Source organism: Bemisia tabaci, chromosome 3 (assembly GCF_918797505.1).
Source record: "Bemisia tabaci chromosome 3, PGI_BMITA_v3".
NCBI classification, from domain to species: domain Eukaryota; kingdom Metazoa; phylum Arthropoda; class Insecta; order Hemiptera; family Aleyrodidae; genus Bemisia; species Bemisia tabaci.
In genome coordinates, this window is record NC_092795.1 from 39,595,974 (window position 1) to 39,618,579 (window position 22,606).

The 22,606-nt window shown below is 39.9% G+C and overlaps 1 protein-coding gene across 6 annotated transcripts in view; it reads right to left on the bottom strand.

Annotated features, from left to right (window-relative positions):
- Ork1 (open rectifier K[+] channel 1) overlaps positions 1–22,606 on the bottom strand; it is a 61,528-nt gene that overhangs the window by 26,155 nt on the left and 12,767 nt on the right. For all 6 annotated transcript variants that reach the window (XM_019044465.2, XM_019044464.2, XM_019044461.2 and 3 more), the window contains exons 3-4: positions 14,963–15,504; positions 870–1,091 (exon numbers count right to left, since the gene is read on the bottom strand). In XM_019044465.2, coding sequence (XP_018900010.2) covers positions 870–1,091; positions 14,963–15,104 — 364 coding nt within the window. In that variant the 5' untranslated portion in view covers positions 15,105–15,504. The remainder of the gene's footprint in view (positions 1–869; positions 1,092–14,962; positions 15,505–22,606) is intronic.

Below are 22,606 nucleotides of genomic sequence, written 5' to 3' on the forward strand. Positions count from 1 at the left end.
TCTTCATAGAGGATTGCTCGGAATTGTGTGGATTAATCTATCATGATCCTTTTTCACGAGACAATTTATGCACACATATAGAAATCGTACTTATTAAACGTAATGGTGAGAAAATGGCGGAAAATGGCGGAATATGGTGGAATATGGTGGAATATGGTGGAATATGTTATTCAAATGCAGAAAATAAAAAGCTGTAACAACGTGCGATACCGATGGATCGTCGCTTTCCGGCCAAAGTATCACAAGCGCCATACAACGTTTAAAAATGTCCGCCGCCATTTCATTTTTATACAGAGAAATTGTTTAACACAGCTGTCTAAAAATTTCACTGAATTTTTTTTGCGCTGCTGATGAAAGTCAGTGAAATTTTCAAACAGATTCTACCTACAATTTCTCTTAAAACAAGTAAAATGGCGCATTTTTAAACGTCGCATGCCGCTTGTGATACTTAGGCCAGAAGGTGGCGAGATTACAAGCGATAAATTGTATTATATGCATAATATAATAAGCTTTTGAGGTGAACTGATTCTAAGGCTGAAAACAGCACTGATAAACGTTAACAAATTTTTACTCAATCTATTCGTTTTTTCCTTTAATCTTAGAATTCTTCCCCAAATAATTGATGTTTGAAATTTTTTTTGTGTTCTCTGCACTATGTAGTATAGCAATAGCAGTAATCACCTCATTCTCACTTTGGGCTTTTTTGCCCGAATCCATATCACATTAAATTTAGACTATCATATTTCTGTATAGTCGTGGAAACCGTGCGTCATCGCAGGGTCTCTTTTTACGAAACGTTCCATGTGATAACTAAATTTTTATCTCTCTCTAAACTTCAGAATATCCGTTAAAAACGCTCATTTACGCACCTATTGTACTTAGAGTGGTGAGAGCGAAAAAGAAAGAGTTATAGTAGGTCCATTTAAACGTGAGCTCATCTTCTTCGAGGCCTTCCTCGATAACTTCGCCTGGTTGGAGGTTCCTCTTGATCTGGAAGTCGAAGATATCCTGCCCGCAGAGGTTGTTCAGTGCGTTCAGAACCTGCTGCTGCGACTGCAGCGAGCTGAAGTGAAAATGACTTTGCAGCAAATCTGAAACATCCACCGATAATAAATTAATCGAAAGTTTTGTTCATTTGTCATGAACAGGGCCGGATTAAGGGGTGGCCACATGGGCCGCGGCCCATGGCGGCAAATTTAGGGGGCGGCAAATGTTGTAATTTTTTTCAAATGTACGTATCAAGAAAAAAATCTGATTCAGAAAAAAATCACAAATGAGGAAAGGCGAAAAAATCTCTCATATCCTGAGAATTAAAGTATAATAATTTGAAAACTCGAGATGGAAAGGAGAAGCCCTATCGGCGCACCAGTCAGCATAAAACACGAATTAGCGCCTACAAGACTCCATGAATACTTCACGCATTGCGTCCAACGTAGTGCGGTCAGCAGCGGTTGGCGTGAAACTCATAGTGCCTACAAGACTGCATTAATACTTCACGCATTGCGTCAAAAACAGTGCGGTCACTTGGTCAGCGACGGTCAGCGTGAAACGCATAGCGCCTACAAGACTGTAGGGATACTCCACGCATTGCGCCAAACACAGTGCGGTTGGCGCGGTGGCGGCAATTAAGATCATTAGACCACATTCATGTTTATTCTTATCCATAATTGTTTCGTTCTTTTCTTATAAATGAAAGGCATTGTCCACACATACATAGGTCTACGGAACTTAATTTTCGAGCAAAGTTCCGTGAACTTTTGCTAGTGTTGACAGGGCTTTCATGAAAAATGTGCCAAACGCGAGTAAACGCGTCTTAAGTACCCCTCCTCCTCCGGCACGTTCACCTGATATGTTTCAAAACGAATGAGATAGGGCGGCAAAATACAGGCGGCCCATGGGCGGCAAGAAGGTAAATCCGACCCTGGTCATGAAACAATAAATCTTTGCTAAAAGAGATAAACTAAACTCCAACTCCAGCTCCTGGGTTGGTTAGGGGTTACCTATCAGTTCCTCGGTGGCTCTTCACCGGCTGTCGCTCCTGCCTGGTATTCGGTGGGCCGTCATTTATTGGGTAGCCTTTCGGTGCTTCCTCTTTTGGGCGGCATTTGGAGTGAATTTTCCTCTAGAACCCCCCCCCCCCCTTTCAGAAATTTCGAACAGTCTGTAAAACACTGATCTTATTCTAAGTCCTTTTATGAGGCAGAGGGTAATGAAATAGGAGTATTGAACATCTAATACATTTCTTAATTCTTAGGGTAACAGTTTGACGGTGAAACTACCGGACCAAGTATTTCATTTGGGGGGTTATAAAATTCCTGCTCCCATTTTATTTTTATTTTTTTTTTTAAAAAAAAAAAACAAACAAATCGATATTATTCCTTGAAACTTCCAAAGTTCCAAGCCAACAAAGTTTCCCTCGCACAGAAGAGATTCATCACGAAAGTTTCAAAGAATTGACGTTTAGTCATTTTCCATTTTGAAAATATAGTATGACAGGAAGTTCGCAACATCGTAAACCGAGATGCGTGGTTTAGTACTTTCACTATCAACTTTACTTTTATACGAGGATAAGTAGTCAAAAAAAAAAAAAAAAAAAAAACAACGGCAATCCATCTTTGGCGGCTTTGAATTACTGGTGCAATGATACTTATAAAACACCTCTTTTTTACGGAAAAGTAAAGATATCCCGCATAAGAGTGAGTACAAAAACCAATACCTTGTTTCCCCTTTAGTGCATCAAAGATAATTTATAAGTGTGGTAACACTAGTGACTCATAAATGAACTCAGAAAATAGGTCCGAAAATTGTGTAAACGGCCCATTGTGCTGAAAAGATGAAAATTAACCGATCATCTCATAATGTATTTCGAATATTCCTGCCAGAATGACGCACTTTAAACTGCGGCAAAAGTTCAAGGTTCCAGTGGGAACGTTAACCGGTCTGAACACAATGAAAACACTACAGTTTCATTTTAAGATAATCTGTATCCATCCGCGCATTTTTAGCTCATCAGTTCGCGAACCACAAAGTGACTCCAGTGGAATTCGCTATTTTTATGAAATGCAGGTTTATCTAGCTGTCGTTTATCTGTGACTGTCATCCGGCAATCGTGGCACGTCTACAATCAATAAAAAAATATTGCTATTTCTGTCTTGAACATATCTCGTCTCCTTTTATGTGGTCAGGGATACAAATCAATGTAAGTATACTTTTGATGCGTAAAGTCGGAGCAGAGAATTTATCATTGTTATCGTGACAAAGTGAGCAGAATTTAAGTGTCGCGACTCGCTTGGGATTGAAAAATGTACCGAGTAAAAAAACGTAAGAAACCCGAGAAAAGTGTCAAATTAAATGTAATTTGTCAAGCCGTTCTGCATTATTTTGTTACGTTTTATTAGGAAAGAGATATGTCTTTTTAATTAAATTTTATATAATTGCTGAGGTTCTCTGCAGTTTCTTAAGAATTGGATTTGTTGGCACTTATTCCAGAGGGCTCCAAGTGCCTAAGAATGCCTCCGAGGGCCAAATATAAGCGTCTTTCTGACCTCCTACCGGATGGATCGGGATGAGTCCATCAATAAATTCACTATCAGTAAGAGACTCTCGATCCCGTTTTTTAGCTATCCGCGGTTTCTTGAATATTAGAGGGACAATGGTAATGAGCATTTGGTGACTTTTCCGACAGTTCAAAATGCTGCTTAATGCATTATACAACAGAGCTCTATCTTTAAGAAAAAGTTACGTAAACGACCTGGCTGATAAAAACATGCACTGGAGGTGCTGAGCCTGAGCATTGTTTCTTCAAAAGTTTCGGATACTTCAACAAGGCAATGCGAGCAAAAATACCTTTTATATGCCTGCTAAATGGGTGTAAGTCCAAAAACTCATAAGCCCTGGATGTCGTTTGTTACGCAGGACGCTAGGGCTCATGATTTGTTGGACTTGCGCCCTTTTAGCAGGCATCAATTCATTTATCTATATAAATTGACCGTTGCAGAATCACGTCAGAAGCAGTCTTCGATCATTCAATTTTTACCTATTCATTCCAGTGGTAGGATGGAAAAAAGTAATGTTAAAAGTCGTCCAAATTTGATACAAGTATACACATAAGCTATTAAAGATCAAGGTCAGTGTTCTGCCCTCCCCTGGCGCCATGCGCCAAATGCACCTAAAAATCGGGCCTTGGCGCCTAAAAATTTGATAGATGGAACTCGCAATTGAGAAGCAGCGGTAGCGATAGAGCGCTCTCTATACGCACCGTGGCCATTCGCCATGGCCCGCATGCAAAAATTTAATTTGGCTCCCAAAAAATAGTAGATGACTCCTAAAAATTGGGCTTTCCGGCCAAGGTGGCTCCTAACATTTTAGAGGGAAGGCAGAACACTGATCAAGGTATCCCTCAATAACCTGGACTAGCTGTCACGTTTTGACTGAAGACCGTTTCAACACTAAAGATGCTGATCCGGAAAGAAAAAATTAAAATAAAAATTCAACTTTAAAAGCTTTTTTTGAGCTTGGGAGTTGATTTCAGGGAAAACCAGTGGCACTATCGTGTTTCTCGCGAACTTTTACTCAAGAATCAATAGTCAAATTGCAAATTCCTTACACATGCAACATCTCCATTCAGTTACAGGTCAGTCTTTTTTTAACGCTCATCTGTCATGAGTATACTCATGAGAGAGAGAGGAAGAGAGCTTTCAGGAAGAGAGTGTTATACACTCTCTTCCTGAAAGCTAGCTACCAGTGCCTCAAAAACCGATTAGGGCCTAGATCACGATGACTGGGCTGTATAAACATACTAAGACGGGGCTATGCTCCAAGGCGCCACTCTGACCTAGAGTAGACTTGTTCAGCGCCAAATGAGCAAATGACGGGCGCATTCCATCCTTTAAAAGCCGGACAAAAGGGAACGCGGCCAAAATTAGTCTACAATTACGCGCTTAATAGAGACGCGTGATGCAGTTGTCCTTTGAGTTTATTTCGATCGACTTTGGCCGAGAAAGTTGAACTTGCGGCTTATGACTTATGACATGACATTTGTGAAGGTCGATGGAACTCAAAATCAACTATTGTCAGAATGGTTACAGGTGCATGGCTCTGTCCAATGCATACAGGATAGCCGCCTGTGTTCACATTGCTCGAGCAGAATTTTCCGTAAAAAAATTAAGCACTTAAAAGCAATAAGGAGCAAAAAGAGGAATTATCGTGTAATGGCACGGTTTATGCGGCAGAATTTTCTTTAGATCAATTTGACTCCCACTGAATTATATTTCGAATAATATTCACATGTACTTTGTTATGAATAAAGCATTTCTGCTGAAGTAAAAGAAAAAAGTCTGCGAGGAACTAAGGTGAAGTAGACAAGGAGAAAAATGTATTAGATTTAAAGATATTTACTCTGAATTCTGATATTTTTCCCACATTCATAATATTTTCCGTAAAGAATTCTGAGATGAAAAAACCTTCTTTTTTCGCTGCAATCCATACGGATCCCGCTATTGATCCCTCTGTTCAAAATGCACGCTAAATCCGCTGAGGTTCATCTGAAGTACCTTCAAAAAATGAGCCCATGTCTTTTAACTCAACTAAACTCAGGAATCTGCAGAGAAGAATAGGCAAGACTTTTCCTGTCACACGTTTCTTGCTCTTTTAGCCACATTCTTTCCATCTGAGCCTAGAGTTCCTTGAAAGGGGGAGTTCAGTCATCTCATGTAAGAGACAACTTTGAACTTGATCAGAGCCGGATTTACCTACTTGCCGTCCATGGGCCGTCTGTATTTTGCCGCTCCCTTATTCTCATTCGTTTTGAAACATCAATAAAAAGAAAAACCATCAAATGAACGTGCAGCGGGGAGGAGTGTGTAAGAAGCGTTTGTTTACTCATGTTTTGCAAGCTTTGTTAACATTACTAGCAAAAGTTCACGGAACTTAGCGCGAAAGTTAGGTTCCGTGAACCTATCGCTGTCTGGACGAGGCCTTCCATTTATAAGAAATGAACGAAAAAAGTATGAAAGAACAAACTGACCGCACTGTGTTTGGCGCAATGCGTGAAGCATTCCTACAGTCTTGTAGGCGCTAAGCGTTTCACGCACAGACTGCTGCTGAACGCACTGTGTTTGACGCAATGCGTGAAGTATTCATGCAGTCTCGTAGGCGCTGTGCGTTTCACGCCGACCGTTGCTGACCACACGTCCACGCTGTGTTTGACGCAATGCGTGAAGAATTCATGCAGTCTTGTAGGCGCTAATAAGTGTTAGACGCCGACCGCCGCGTCGAGGGCTTCTCCTTTTCATCTCGAGTCCTCGTCATCATTGCTTTCTGCGCCGCGACGTTCCAGGCCAAATTGCGTGTTTGGTTCCTCTCTTTACTCGACCAATTAAAGGTGCTGTCTCTTATATTGACAAAAACGACAAAATTAGAAATTACTCTACTCTCAGGAAGTGAAGATTTTGTCGCCTTTTCTCGTTTGTATTTTTTTTTTCCTGAATCCGATATTTCTTTATAACTATATTTAATAAAATTGCAAAATTTGCCGCCATGGGCCGCGGCCCATATGGCCACCCCCTAAATCCGGCCCTGAACTTGATGTCACGGACGTTCAGAGAAATTATATACAGTGGCGTTTATCGTAGTCTTTGATCAACACATTCTCGAACTCTCAACACTCATTGTAGAGGGCCTCTAATAAAATCCATGTATGGCACAGGCTTTTTGCGTAGACTGGCCGGTGCACTTTTGGTCGAAAAGAGAATGAGAGAGAGAGAGGAGAGACTACAATCGTTTCTTGCGACTGCTGCGCTTCCGCCAGAAGTCAACGAGAGCGGATACCCGGTCGTCGCACAGTGGATCGAGTCAATCAGAGAGGTCAGACACGAAATTTTTTACTAAAACTGCAACCTTTGATGTTTATTTCGTCACATATTAAATTTTAAGGGGTGCTACTTGAAGAAAATTTCATGAGAAAACCAATGGAACCATTTTCAAAACCTCAAAGTTTTGTATACACGGAGTTATAAGCATTTAAAGTTTCCAATTTCTGTCCGCCCTCTCCTCTTGACTCGACCCCATTGTGCGTCGCGTCTGTCGTCCTGCCCTGCAATGAGTCTAACCTCTGGTCCTCAACTCACTCCATCGTGACCTTAGCCTCTGTTTCGGTCCCGGCGCGCGGCACATTGACTCATCAAATACAGCGCCGTGCTGTCTCTTCACTCACACAGCCACAAAACTCTTCATTTTAAGTTCATTCAACCGCTACTTGGATGTGCAGACCTGCCCAAGGGCCCTTTCTACCTTAGATATGTAAGGTTTAAATTGATTTCAGGCTTCATATTGTCGATTATGGAGGATTAAAGTGCAGCACGTCCCGATGTCATACAGGGGACCTCTGAACTTACAAAATTACGGACCCCCTGTATTACATCAGAAAATGTTTAGAGGGCTTCGCGACTGTGGTATTCGGCTTCCTGCTGGTCGAGCATCTTGGAAAACATTTTTTTCCTGAGCCTCTACGTCAATTCAGAGATATTTAATTTTGGGGAGTGGGGCTCTAACCCCCGATTTTAGAGGTCAATACTTCGAGCAGGAGTAGGCCGATTGCGGAATTCTTGGTTTTTGGATGGAGTAAAATTCTCCGTTATCTCTGAATTTAGTGGAATAATTTCAAAATTTTGAGGGGAACTCAAAATTTCAGTGTCGCGACCGCTTCCCTCCCCTGTAGAAAGCCAGGGAAGCCTCCGGACCATAAAACTCTCATCTCATAATAATTTAAATGATGTTTAAATATTTACATTTTCTTGAAAAAAAAATTGTTCAGCATCACATTTATTATTTTCCATTTATTGAAATCATTTTATACGGTTTTTTGAAAATTACAAAAAGATACATTTAAACACTAGCTCTTCCGCGAATTCACGGTGAGGAGCCTTAAGCAAAAAGAGCTTTTATTCTATTTGCGCAGTCTATCTATTGTGCACTATCTCAGTCCTTCTTAACTGCCAACTATGTATTGAGTGAGCAGGACAATTGAAATTCTGAGTGAATCCAAGAATTCCACTTGCGAATAAAATTGCTAATGTCTGATGTGTACTGCAACTTGATGCTTACATAATCCACATTCGTTTTTCAAGATTTTTCCATACGTAAAACCTATGGCAGATTTTTATATCTTCAAATACGAGCAAATATGCTTTTCACGCTTGAGTAAAAAATTGAATATTTGAAAAGTTGCCATCAAATTTTGAACTATGCGATGATAGACCCTATGGTTTCCAATGGTCGGCGACGCTTCGAGGGGACTTGATATTTTTGATTGTCACAAACAAAAAAAAAAAGAGAAATCCCTCCTGGTTACGAATGGGAATTTCAACGATCATCAAGCCACTGACGTAGATTCTTGTGGAAACACCAGATTTACGGAGAAAAGCCAACTTAAAAGAATTACAGGTTAAAAAAGCTACATTGAACGTGTAGGCACATGACGTAACTTTCAAAGGTCCATTCTGGTTGTGATACCAAGTTGCACATAGATTACTCGTGGGAACGCATAACGATTCCAACATTTTTGGCTCCGACAGAAAGAAAACAGCTCCCGCTCGGCACATCAGAGAAACAAATGTCCAGTGGCGTGGCGTGAATTGCGATGTATCGATTGTTGTGCCATTTAAACCTATGGTAAAGAATCGATTATTAAGGTGTTCGCTGCAAACACCCTGTTTATCGATCCTTATCCATAGTTTTAAACGGCATAACAATCGGTATATCGCAATTCACGTCACACCACTGCAAATGTCACGTTTGTAACACCTCCCTTCATTTATTCCTTATGTTTCTTCCGCGCTCTAGAGGTCATTTTTGCGTGCTGCTCATATAAGCACCACGCTAGCAGTGCTTAAGAGGCGGAATTCCTCGGTTTGTTCAAAAGACTCCTCGCCTTTGTCGGATCGATGGCGTTAGCATGCCTGTCGGTGATGAGAAGGGAAAATAGAGTTGGAGGGCGGAATCAATTATCAGATTTGACGGAAAACTGCACGGGCCCTCCGAAGAGAGGAGATTTGATCATTAGCACCATGCAAATTGTCGGCGGAAAAATTAAAGGAAGAGGAAGATGCTGAGCAGCTGACGATCGGTGCACGCGACGGAAACACGAAACCCGGAAATTGGTTCAGTTCCAATAATCAGTTGCCTTCTTGGATTCGGGGGACACGAAGGCAAACCAATGTAATAAAAGTTTAATGTCAGATCAAATTTTTCTGATCAAAATGAACCTCGATAAAGTTTTGAATAAAAGTATGCATTAATTCGTCGCCCTCCTGACGTAAGGGCAGAGGCGGATCCAGAAATTTGGCAACACCGTCCATTAGAGCTGCAAAGAGAAGGGTATCAGGCTGCATTTATCGCGAAATGAAGGATCAGTACTTGCAAATGATCAGGACTGCACGTTACACGGAACCTACGCCTAACCGACAGTACGACGACATATTGATGCTGTTACGAAAAACTGCGTGTGATTCTAATATTTACACAACTTTGCCCCTTTGATAATCGTGCGAAGGAAGACTGGAGCGACGTATTTTATAAGTACAGAAAGAAACCCATCAGCCCATCACTCGGTGAATTTTTTTGGACGGTGCATGGATAGACTCGTGGCGCAATGCACAGCAAATGCATGTTATGTTTGTCTGTTTCCCGGAATCGTAGCTGAATAGCCTGGCGCCGTGTGGCTCTAAAAGATACATTTCCGCCGAGCGAATTGAATTAGTTGTTTAGAATGGAGGCAATTTTGCCGGAATAAAGGGAGGCGTTGTCGCTCCTTGGTCGATCAGGCCTAATATCCTCATCGATTTCCGATCTCCTTCCTGCATCGTTGCATCATCAATTAACCTATATTTCAAGGCGTTGTCTGTTGGCGCTTCTGGAATTTAGGGGAGATAAGTTTTCGCGGCTTAAAATGTTTTCCATCATCGCAAGTGCCATCCACTAAAATTAATCGAGTTGGACTCACAATCAATCATCCAATTCATACCTTCTCTGCATTTTTCTTTCTTTGAAAGAATTGATATTGAAGTTTCTCTTATGACCCTTCCGTTAACTTTTGAGTGCAATACATTTTAAGACGATTTTAAAAGTGGAATAAATCGAAACTTGTACATGCTTGCTTTTGCTTATTACAAATCATTTTACCGATGTAGGTGCTTTCGTCATGGATATAATTTTCCGATTATCTGTAAACGCTCATAGGAAAAATCAACGTCAACCAGGGGTACACTATTACAGGAGCTTGCTACATTTTCTTGTGGAACCAAAATAACTACGGTATAAACTTGGAAAAATCCTGTATTTTTTAATGATGCTTCTATTTTCGCTCCTAATTCATTCTTTTTATAGATCACTGACAAATGATTCTGCTTTGAATTGTTGGTGAAAATTATTTGTCAACAGGAGAGTAAATCGCGTGCAGAATTTAACTTAGTAATGCCGTCAGTGGTAATAAAATGTGATCGGTAGCTTGGTGGGAACAAACTGGAATACTGCTGTTTCGAGTTTCACTTTATCGAATTAGAAGTGAATATTACGCTTCGTTGTTTCCTTTTTTAAAATGAATTTTGGAGTAGTTTTTGCAATAAGTTTGCACTGGAATACATAAAAAGATCACGCCTTTATCCATAGACGCTTGTACAGATGGACGTACATTGAACGCGGTAAAATTGTCTACTCTTTATTCTCTGTGTATGCCTCGATCAGAAATTTTTGTAACCTTAATTTTCTGATTCTTGATCTTCATCCTATCCCTCTCATCCTACTCATTCTCTTTCTTGCCCTTATTTTTCGTGGTCGCGTCATTTTCGCAGTGTGACGCGCCTTCAAATCCAGAGAGCGGCAATATTGGTATCTCCCGTGGTCGAATAGTTATTTAAATAGCGCCTGCCGCAAACGATGACATGTATCGATGGCTACACGAAAAAAAAGCACATTTATCTCCTATTGCAAAGTTGCACCCATATTTTATTATCCATGTGACGCTTATATTTGAAAATTATTCATGACAAAATAGACTCAAACTGCATATTTGATGCTTTAAAATTTCAGAAAAAAAAAATTGGGGGCCCCCTGGACTCCCCTCACGCTTCCGTTTCGAAGTAGTTGGATCTGCCTATGATAGGATCCGATCTAACCAATACCTGCAGCCTCATTGGAGAGTATTTATGACGTCACGTGCGTCTCGCCTGAAAAAGTCTACAAAAAGAGAAGATGAACGCGTGGGCAGATGCTAGATGAAGTCACATGACAAGGGTCAGAGGTCACGACAGGACACGGATCAACTCCTCTTTCCGTGCTTTTACTCATTTAACGTTTTCTGCTCTCTCATCAATCAACCGACCACCGCCTCAGCCTATTCCTACCCATCATACTCAACAATCCGTAATTCATATTTAGACGGACTCCAAAATAAAATATTTTGCATACAAAGACGTTGTTACTGACGAAATATACCGAAACTTTAATCAAAACTGAGGGAAGACAAATAGACCGAGCTCATCAGAAAGGAACCAACCCACATGTTCGAAAAAATTGAGTTAAGGATGTTTTTGAGTTCCTCTAGTTATATATTTTCTTCTGCCAAAAACTGAAGATCGAAAAAAAATATTAGTTTGTGAAAAGATGCGTTAAAGTTTACTTTCTACAATGAGTCTTATGGAGGAAGAAAACTTCAAACCTCTTTTTCTCAGTTTCAACTTGATGTGGGTTGGTTCCTTTCTGATAAACTCGGTCCAAATCAGACTGCTTCACGCAAAAAGAAATTGAACGCTGTCCATTCGCAAATCAACGATAGATCCAGAAACTGTAAATGTATCTGTTTTCTGATATGGTAAATTCTTTGTTTCGGTTCCTACAAAGAATACCTATCATAATTTTTCCGAATAATCCTCTCCGATTTAACGCAGGAATTTCATTTGGTCTTTTTCAATTTTAAGAGTGGACATTTTGAATCATTACAATCGGAAAACGCATATCTAAAATAAAAAATGTTATGAAGGAAGAGCTAGTCAATGAAAGTTTGTACATGTTATACTGCTTGTCCCATGAAGCGTAGCTCATATAATTTCTTTGCTGTTTTTTTTTTTTTTTCCTTCTTCTTCTTCATCGCCATGTGACTGAGAAAAGTGCGTATTCTTCGAGCATGATATGCACTGAAAAAAGAGCTCGATAACTTATGCCATATATTTGTGTAAAATAATCCTATCTTACTGTTTCCCCATAAAGATAGACTTCTATTGCGCGTAGATGAGTTTGCTTCCCCAGAGGCTTAGTTAAAAGTATGCGTAATAACCTTTTTAAACACTTTTTATAACTTATCCTAGCTCTTAATTATGAGTTTATTTCTACTCATTGAGTTTTTAATGACACCAGCAATTCTTCGCAGTACTTAATCGATAAAGAATGTCACAAAATGCGTCTGTCGATTAAGACGTTTCATAATCTTCGCTGTTTATTTTTTTTCTTTTTTGGAGATCGGCACTAATGTAGTTAAAAATGTCCTTTGAAAAAACGTGACAAGAAATCTGTAACGTTGCAAATCGAGATGCGTGTTTAGCAACTATTAAATGTTGCTCTAATAGGTATAATGACTTGCGCGAGCGATACGCATTATATTGCGCTATGCGGGCAAGAAAAGCCGAAGTGGCTTCATTTTTTCACACGCAACCCGGACGTCCAGAGAGTTCGAATAGTTGTATTCGCGCCTGAGGACCAACATCACATCGCATTGCGTCGGCAGCCGAAACACAGATGAATTGACCTCGTGTTCATTCTCGTGCTCACGGCGGAAGCTCAGGCAGCTTTTGTAACTTCAGAAATTCAATTTTTAATTATTCATTGGCTCAAGAGATTTGCAAAATTCTCTTGGTTAATACTTAATCAAAAATGTCATATTTGAAAACGGATTTGCTAAAATTTCACGTCTCCCATTGGTTTTCAAATGTCACGAAAATGGGAGGACCATTTTTTGAAGACGTGAGATTTGATAGCTACAAACAAAAGGAATTAGAGACCAAGACGCACAAGTGCAGTTTTTGAAAAAAAAATTGAGATATAGTTGATTTCATGTAAAACTAGTCTTAATGCGTACTTGGTGAAAAATTCGTTCCCAAGTTCAAATTTTTAAGCATCAAAAAATCAGTTTGAAGCCTCTTTCCGCCACGAAGATTCATGTTAATTCGAAACTTCAAACACGTATTTCTCGAAATAGCAAAAACTGCACCAATGCGCCTTGTCCTCCAAGCCCCTTAAACGGCATTAAGCAAACAGATAAGCCGTTACCGCCCGTTGCGATACGGACGGAGCTTTGCATGCAACGATGCCAAAATTACAGCAGTTTAATACTGGACACTAAATCTTCATTCTTTCTTTTATTTTATTTCTTTCCTCTCCTACCTTTTCAATAAAAACGCACACCCTAATAATACCTATTCAACTTCATTGTGCCTGGAAATGCAATATTTAAGTCAGAATCAATATTAATTATTGAATTCATTTTCGTGAAAAAATATAGAAACCTTTCTGCATGAAGTGACAACATGGAATGAGGTAAGTTTGATGTTTCCGTAATTGAGCAATATATATCGGACAAATTTACATATATTCATAGCGGGGTTATTTAATTTTCGATGGCGTCGTGGTATATGTTCGAACCTGACGATGAGACTGATTGCCGGCAACAACGGGAGTAAAATAAATGTCAAAGGTGTAATTATTCGGGTACAAATTTCCCGAACATGATGCGTCAATAACCAATCCGGTGCGATAAATTAGGTTTGTTGACGTTTCGATCAGACTGATTAAGATTTAATTCTGTGTATCATACGGAGGAATACGTTCCAAGATCATGGGGTATTTTCCGCAGATTTTGTCTTCTCGTGTATATATCTTTACAAGCTTTCTTCTCTCAGTTATAAATTTTGGAAGCTAGATATTTGATCGAGTTTAATAGAGGGGATTCAAGTTTCTTAGCAGACTAGAGGTTTTACCGCTTGAAAGACCTATAATAGCATCACCGTACGATAGCTTCCTTTTCTTATGATTTTTTTCATTTCTAGGTAATTTAAGAAGGAACCCACTGAGCACTTGGTTATTTTCTTTAAACTGGTTTGGTTCTTTTGCATACAAAATGAAGGCACCGAACGATTATTGATTTTCAAAAAAGCACTTAATAATTTTTGCATGAAATTTGACATTCCTCATAAGCAAAAATTGAAGTCCCTGCAGTTTATTCAAATTGAAATATGGAAACAAAATTTTCTTTGTGAGAAATAAAAACAGAAACAAGCAGATTTCCCAAATTCCAAATATTTGGTTCCTCCCCACCAAACTTAATCCGCTTAAAAGCTCATCAGGCTTTTTTTACTTTTCCTGAACCGTAGGAAAAATTTCAACGAACTGCCGAAATTGTTCTCAATACAATCGCAGTCAAAGCCGAGATTGTAGTCTCCGAATATTGGCCGAATTTGTATCAGAATTTCTCAATGTTTTCAAAAACATCACCCTCGTCGAACTCACATGAATGTAGCCATCTTGATCTATGATTAGGTATCGTCATCACTCGTCATCACTCGTCATCACTCGTCCGTGTTTCATCTTATGGCGGACGCCGAACAGTAGAAACAGTCTTCGGAGGAAGTCGGACATGAAATGTTCGACAAAAAATGCAAATGTTGATGTTTATTTCGTCACATCTTATATTTTAAGGGGTGCTTATGGAGGAGTATTTCACGAGAAAACCAATGGAACCACTTTCAGAACTTCAAAGTCTTGCATAAACGGAGTTATAAGCGTTTAAAGTTTCCAAACTTTGTCCGACCTATCCCATGACTCGATTTACCGTGCGCCGCTCCGCGGAGTCAATTCAGTTTAACCATCTAATTGCTGGTAATTTTAAGGCATTAGGCTTTGGTTTAAGTTAACTTACTTTGAAGTTGCATCCGTTGTTCGGCCAGCTCGATCATTTTCTCCTGCTCACTGGGTCGCTCAATCTGGTAGAACACGGCCGCCCCGAAGAAGAGGTATCCCAGGAAGAGGAGCCACAAACACAGCCATTCTTTGAAAGACATCTTGATCAAATCTCAGGATTGCAATTGAGCGAATCGCCTTACTCCAACAACTGATTCATACTAGAGAGCATTGTAAATTTTCAAGATCTAACACTAATATTCACGTGTCACTACTTTCACTCAGACGTGATTGAGAATCAGATATTTTACTAACTTTGAGTAATCAAATTGCTAATTTTTTCTCTGCTAACAACGTGGTATCGAATTATTTTATTGCTTCACGGCGGGTAGCCGAAAAATGGTTTCGTCACGAACACATTTTTAATTAAAAAGTAGAACTATTTTTACAAATTATGAAATATGTTCCGATGAATTCTCAGAAGTAGATCTCTGTGCGGAAAATATACTCAAGTCACCCCCATTGTCAAGAGGGGCGTAAGTTGCTGTCATCTGCGCATCTCTGCAACAAACAATGAAAACAAATGGTAAGGCACTGAAGAAAGAAATGTATTATCATTTTAGAAACATGAAGAGTAGCATTTTTAAACCGAGGAATTTGTCAGCATAATCAAGTTGTGTTTCCCATCCCCAAGTCCCTTCGGGCGTCATTTACTAGATTTCAGATGGGTACAATTATCTGAAGCACTTTTATAGAGGGAGTATTTGTAGACACCGAATATCGATGACTACAGTCAACGTTATATTACAACGTTAAAAAATTTTCGATCGTGTTTTGTCGTGCAAAAGAACACCACAAAAAATCTTAAAAGTCCTAGTTCGTTGTGAATATTTTTAAGTGGGCGCAGAAAGTTCACAGAATATTAAAAAAACAAATAAACGTTCGTTAGATTTCTTTTATAAAAAGAAATCCACTATATTCACGGATGTAAGCCCTTTTCCCCATGAGATATAGTCACAGGGCCGGATTAAGGGGGTGGCCACATGGGCCGCGGCCCATGGCGGCAAATCTATAGGGGGGCGGCAAATTTTTTAATTTTTTTAAATGTAAGTAATAAAAAAATCGGATTTAGAAAAGAAAAAATTACTAAAGAGAAAAGGCGACAAAATCTCTCATTTCCTGAGAGTATAGTAATTTCTAATTTTGTCGTCTTTCAGTGATACAAGAGACAGCACCTTCAATTAGTCGAATTAAGAGAGAAACCAAACACGCAATTTGGCCTGGAACGGCGCGACTTAGAGAGAAATGATGACGAGGACTTAAGATGAAAAGGAGAAACCCTCGGCGTGGCGATCGGCATTGAAAATATATTAGCGCCTACAAGACTGCACGAACACTTCACGCATTGTATCAAACACAGTGCAGTCGCGGTCATTGCGGTCAGCGTAAAACGGATAGCGCCTACAAGACTGTAAGAATACTTCACGCATTGCGGCAAACACGGAGCGGTCTGCTCGGCGCGGCGCACTATGGTCCCAATCCGCTCGGGAGCGCTCAAAAATCGATGTTTATGAAATTGGACGACATTTTTTTTTCAAGTCAAAATTGATAAATATAGTATCTACGGGTCATAAACTACACGTAGTATACCTCAAAAAAATTTCTAGTCACTTTGAAAGTGTCACAAACTGTGCAAATAGTCGGATACGTATTTTCTGACCCGTGAAGTGGCTATTTCTAACAAAGCGTTCGGAGCCTCTCCTGAATCATGAAATGGTCTCTCAGAATTCTTGCTTATACCATTTTGTAGAGGACTCTAAGAGGATTGTAACGCACTAATTACAATTTTTCTCCGAGGCATTCTGACACATCCCACACAAGGTAGAAGTTGGATACCTATTTTTCATAAAAAAATGCCGATTTTTCCCACGAACTTTCATTTTAAAAAAAAGTCACCAAAGGTCACCTAACGAGACACCTTTAGGGAGCTTCTACACATCCTTGGGAAGCTATATATATATATAGAGTCGCTTTATAACGCACTCTGGCGTTCTACGACACCCAAACGCCACATATGCCTGTCTTCCCAGAGGTTATCGGGCAACTGACACCGCAACATCTCTTCGTCAACGCCCTGCCGCCAACCCTTTACGGGACGTCCCCGTCGCCTCTTCCCAGGTGGTACCCAATCCAAAACTTGTTTGGGCAACCTCTCCTCCGACATTCTTTGCACATGTCCATACCAGCATAACTGCCTGGACATGACGTCGTGCACGATATCTTTCTCAACCTTCATCACCTGGCGAATTCTCTCATTACGGACACGGTCCCGTCTCGAAATGCCGGCAGATCGCCGCCAAAAATCCATTTCAGTTGCCCTCAACATTTCTTGCGTTCTTTTCGTCAAAGGCCACACTTCACTACCATAGAGCAAGATACTTTTAACGATGGCATCATATATCCGGTGCTTGTTTGCCTTTGAGATGCTTTGATCCCAGAGCACCCCGTTCAGCATCGCGATGGCTCTCCTGCCCTGGATGATCCTGTCCTTAATTGCTCTATCCATCCTTCCATCCTGATCGAGCCAAACACCGAGATACTTATACTCGTCACACTCTTCGATGCGCCGTCCATCCTCAAGCTCTATGCTTTGCCGTTGATGCGCTGCTCCCATGACCAGCTTCTCTGTCTTGGACACACTAACGTCCATGCCCCATTTCCGATATTCTTCGACCAACTTCCGCGTCATGTAATCTGCATCTTCCTCATCTTGAGCTACAACGATCTGGTCATCGGCAAAGCATAGAGTATAAAGGGTCTGCCCATCAACGAGTGGAACGCCCATTCCCGCAACCTTATTTTTCCATTCCTTTAAAACGTGCTCTAGGTATACCTTAAATAGTGTTGGTGACAAACAGCAGCCTTGTTTTAGCCCTTTTGTGACGAAAAAACCTCCGGACAACTCTCCACGACATTTAATTCTTGCTATCGTCCCGTTATAAAATGATTTAATTGCCCCCACAAGTCCTTTGCTAAAACCCCTTTTTTCCAAGGCTTCCCAAAGCTTCACTAACGGCACGCTGTCATAAGCTTTCTGAAGATCCACAAACACCAAGTGCAGCTCCTGGCTGACCGCCCTTTTCTTCTCGATGACCTGGGTAATGGTGAACAGATGGTCGACGGTAGACCTACCGGCTCTAAAACCAGCCTGTTCTTCGGCTTCCTGGCCGCTCCAAAACTCTTCGACCTTTGCCTTGAGAATTTTACCATAGACCTTGCTCAAGGTTCCTGTGACCGATATACCTCTGTAATTATCGCAATCTTGTTTACTACCTTTCTTATGACTGGGAGTAATCCAAGATTCCTTCCAATCCTTTGGTATTTCGGAACCATGCAAACAGTCTTGCATGAGTTTCCTCAGATGTTCAAATAGTTTACCAGTGCCACATTTTATCAACTCCGCCGGTATACCCCCAGGTCCAGGAGCTCTGCGAGTTTTCAGCTCCCTCACAGCCTTCACTACATCTTGGAGCTGGATCTCCACGTTGGAATCTTCTTTAGTGCTTATGACTCCGCCTTGAAACTCGGGTCGCCTCTCCGTTAATAAATCTTTAAAATAGTCCTCCATCTTGTCAATTGGTATCGGAGATATAATGTCGCGCATTTTATTTCGTCGCAACCCTTTGATCACTTTCCAGCCTTCCGTACTTTTCGGCCTCCAAGGTAGGCTTGGGAAGCTACAGTAGAAATATTTCGTGCTTTGGTTTGCTTTTTCTCGAGAAATCGAATTTACTAGGTCTCTAAGTCGGTGGCTAAAATAACGGTATTTAGCAATTTTAGCCATCGATCAATCTGTAGTCGTCTTAAACTTTTTTGAGGCATGCGACACCTCCAAAAACGTGCTTAAGTAGTCTCTATGAATCCTTAAGAAGGATTTTAAACCAAAAATTGTTGGTTCTTCTTGCTTTTTGGACGAATTTTGAATCTTTTTCGTACCTGCGTGTTTCTTTCAAAATACTGTTTTACAACCCTGGAAAGCCCCTCGAAAAATATTCTGAGACATTTGGCACCTCCAGAGACACTTTTAAGTCGTTTCTGCAGATCCTTAGAAAGGCAACCGAACCAAAAATAATTGCTTCCGCCTGCTTTTTCGACCAAATTTGAATTTTTTACGTGACTACGTGTTTGTCCCAGGAAAACTCAATTGTTTGCCCCGAAAAACACCTATAGTTGCAGGCTTAACACGTGCTAAGCACTTTTGCATCTACAGAGACGCACTTATATAGCTTCTATGAATCTTTTTGAGGTTGACCGTTTCGAAAAAAATTTGGTTCCCCCTACTTTTTGAGATTTTTTGGGAAGTTTTCCGTTCCGCAGTTTTATCTTTAAAAACGCTCTTTTCAATCCTAGAAAGTACCTATTGATGTAAAATTTCTTACTCTCCGAATATTTATCCATTGTTGATTGAATTTTTCTTAACGTGACAATATTGCACCCCCGCTCTTCAACATTGTTATGTACCCGATTTGCGTTTCCCGTCAAATCAACGTAAAGAAAAGTCTTCTCTGAAGCATTATTTCGACATTTTTAAAATACAAATGAATTTTAGATCTATTTCATTTTTTTCAGTTCAGTTTTCCTTAAAAAAAAAAAAAAAAAAAAAAAAAAAAAAAAAAAAAAAAAAATTGGGGGGGGGGGTGTCAAAAAATCAAAACATTCTTAATTTTACATGAACTGTACATGTATGTGCAATGAACGCATGGTTTTCATCCAATCTAAGCAAGTATAACAAGCCAATCGTATGGTAGTTTGTGATTTTTGTGAAAAAATGACAGTAACTTTTGCAAATGATTTTTTAGGGAAAAGCGGAGGTCAAATTCGGATTCAGCGCATCAAAATCATGAGGAAAACACATCTTAAATGTATTTATACTCAAACGGAGAGCCGCTATGATTTTTGATCACTGAAAAGTGAATTGGGACCATAGTGCGGCGGCGGAAGTTAAAATCATTAATCCACATTTATGTTTGTTCCTTCATAATTTTTTCGTTCATTTCTTATGAATGGAAGGCCTTGTCCACACAGAGATTGGTTTACGAAACTTAACATTCGCGCAAAGTTACGTGAACTTTTGCTAGTAGTGTTGCCAGGGCTTTCCCAAAAAATGCGCTCAACACGAGTAAACGCGTTGTATGCACCCTTCCCCTACTGGCACGTTCATTAGATGGTTTTTATTGATGTTTCAAAACGAATGAGAAGGGGGCGGCAAAATACAGGCGGCCCATGGGCGGCAAGTAGGTAAATCCGGCCCTGGGTAGTCAAGTAATATCAAAATGCGCTTACATAAACTGGAAGCGCCGAGAGAAACTCATAATGTAGTTAAAGAAATAGAAGAAAAGATCTTTGGAAGGAGACCTTTGCGATAGCTAATTCCCAAAACTACATCATGTCATATGTGTGCCTCATGTCTCTAACATATCTTCAGAAACGTCTGAAACACTAGATGTTATGAAGAGAACTCGCCGAATGAAGAAATGTAGGATACCTAATAACCCAAGTAGCAGTGATCGCGATAAATTGCGATTTAATTGGAGAATGTATCGCGATTTTATCGACGTCGCGATTTATTGCAATATTATCGGGAGAAAAATCGCGATAAATTGCAACAAAATCGCGATATTATCGAACGCGATTTTATAGAGATAAAATTGCAATAAATTGCAATTTTTCATTAACGCATGAATGACGCATATGAAAGATGTTTCTATTCCGCCGCCGCCGTTTTTACCGAGATCCGTTGGTAACTTAACCATCTCATTTTTTTTTATCAATTATTAGTATAATGTTACAAAGACAGACTGGTAAGCTTACCTGAAAACCGGTATTTTTACTGATTTTTTCAGGTAAGAATACCACTTTTATTGGTAATCAATCCCCGGTAACTTTACCATTTTATCTCGGTAATTCTACCACAGTCGATAAAAACTATTGGCGTTTTTCCCAAGGTCCATCGGTAACTTTGCCATCTCACTATTATTGGTAATTTTACAGAGACAGAATGATGAGATTACCAATAGAACCTTATTTTACCAACCGTATTTCAAGGTATGAAATAAAATACAGAGGAGGGAAAATTAAAAAAAAAAAAAAAAAAAAAAAAAAAAAAAAAAAAAAAAAAAAAAAAAAAATCCAATGAAAAATCGGTGTCAGTCAACGCAAAGACATAAGTTGTGAGGTTGCGAAGCGCCGATCCATGTATAAGAGGCTTCAATTCGCACACGCAAGTCATATAGCGGTCATAGCATAGTGACAATGTGCTGGCCTTCCACCGTAGCGATTGGGGTTCGAATCCCCGCGGAGGCTCCGGGGATTTTACGCTCGTCTTCGTCAAAGGACCTGACGGCTGAACCTAACGGCAATCGGCTGACAACTTTAACCCCTTTTTTTTGGCGATTTTATCAATCGCTAGGATCATCAACATCTGAGCGATCATCCTCGATCTTATCGCGATAAAATCGCAATTTTTTCGGGCCGATAAAATCGCAATAAAATCGCGAAAAGATCGAGGATAATCGCTCAAATGTTGATGATCCTAGCGATTTTATCGCCGATAAAATCGAGGATAATCGCGACTTTATCGGCGATAAAATCGCGATTTTTCCGTTGAAAAATGCTACTTGGGAAGAGGCTTTCATGAAGTAAAACTAATTTTTCAGTTCTCCATAGCAAAAGGCAAGAATAGTGTATTAAGCGTCTCTATTACCAGATCTCAATGATTTTCTTTTAAACTATACGCCTTGGTCTGAAGTTTGTCTTGAAGATATTGCACCGTGCATAAAACCATCCAATTTTTGTTGCCAAAACATTTAGTTTCCACACTATTTTCATCCAATTCTTTTAGCGAGGTATCGGCAAAGATACGCGACTCGGTCATTTACTGACGCAACCACAAGAATTCCGTTCATAATAATAATTTCCGAAGATGATGTCGATAAAGTTGGTTTCAAATTTAAGTGTAATTGAAGCGGTTAACAGTCAGAGGTGAGTTTTATGACCTCCGGAAGATAACGCAGTCCACAGACGCGAATTATCCTTCGGACTGGGTTCATCTCAATTTCAAACGCAAGAGATAGGCGCGTTCGATTCGATGGAATTTTCAGCTTGATAACGCCGATTACATATTGCAGCATTTTGATACATAACTTTGTAAACGTTAATTTAGGGAGGCTGTTCCATTTACATTCAGAAACCATTGTAGGAATGCATTGGACACTGCGATTTTGTTCAAAACCTATAACGCTGATTTGCAACGAATCTCATATGTTTTTGTTTGTTTGTTTTTTTTTTTTTTCACCTTCCACTGTTTTTGTTAAAACCTCGAAAATACCTATTTTTCGTCAAAAATTCTGTAAATTACGCGAGGAACAATTGATAAACTCTTCATGCAGCAGCTAGAGAGTAACACATAAAAATGAAAGCGGCCCGCAAGTCAAAACCAGAAATTTAAAGTTAAATGTTCGTTTTGAAGCCTCATGTTTGATATGAATTGGCTAGAAAACAAGAAAAACCGCGCAGCCAAGCATTATCATGTGAAAATGAATATATTTCTTAAATCAGAATCGTCTCTCCCTTGTTAGTCTCTGAAAATCAAATCTTTATTTCG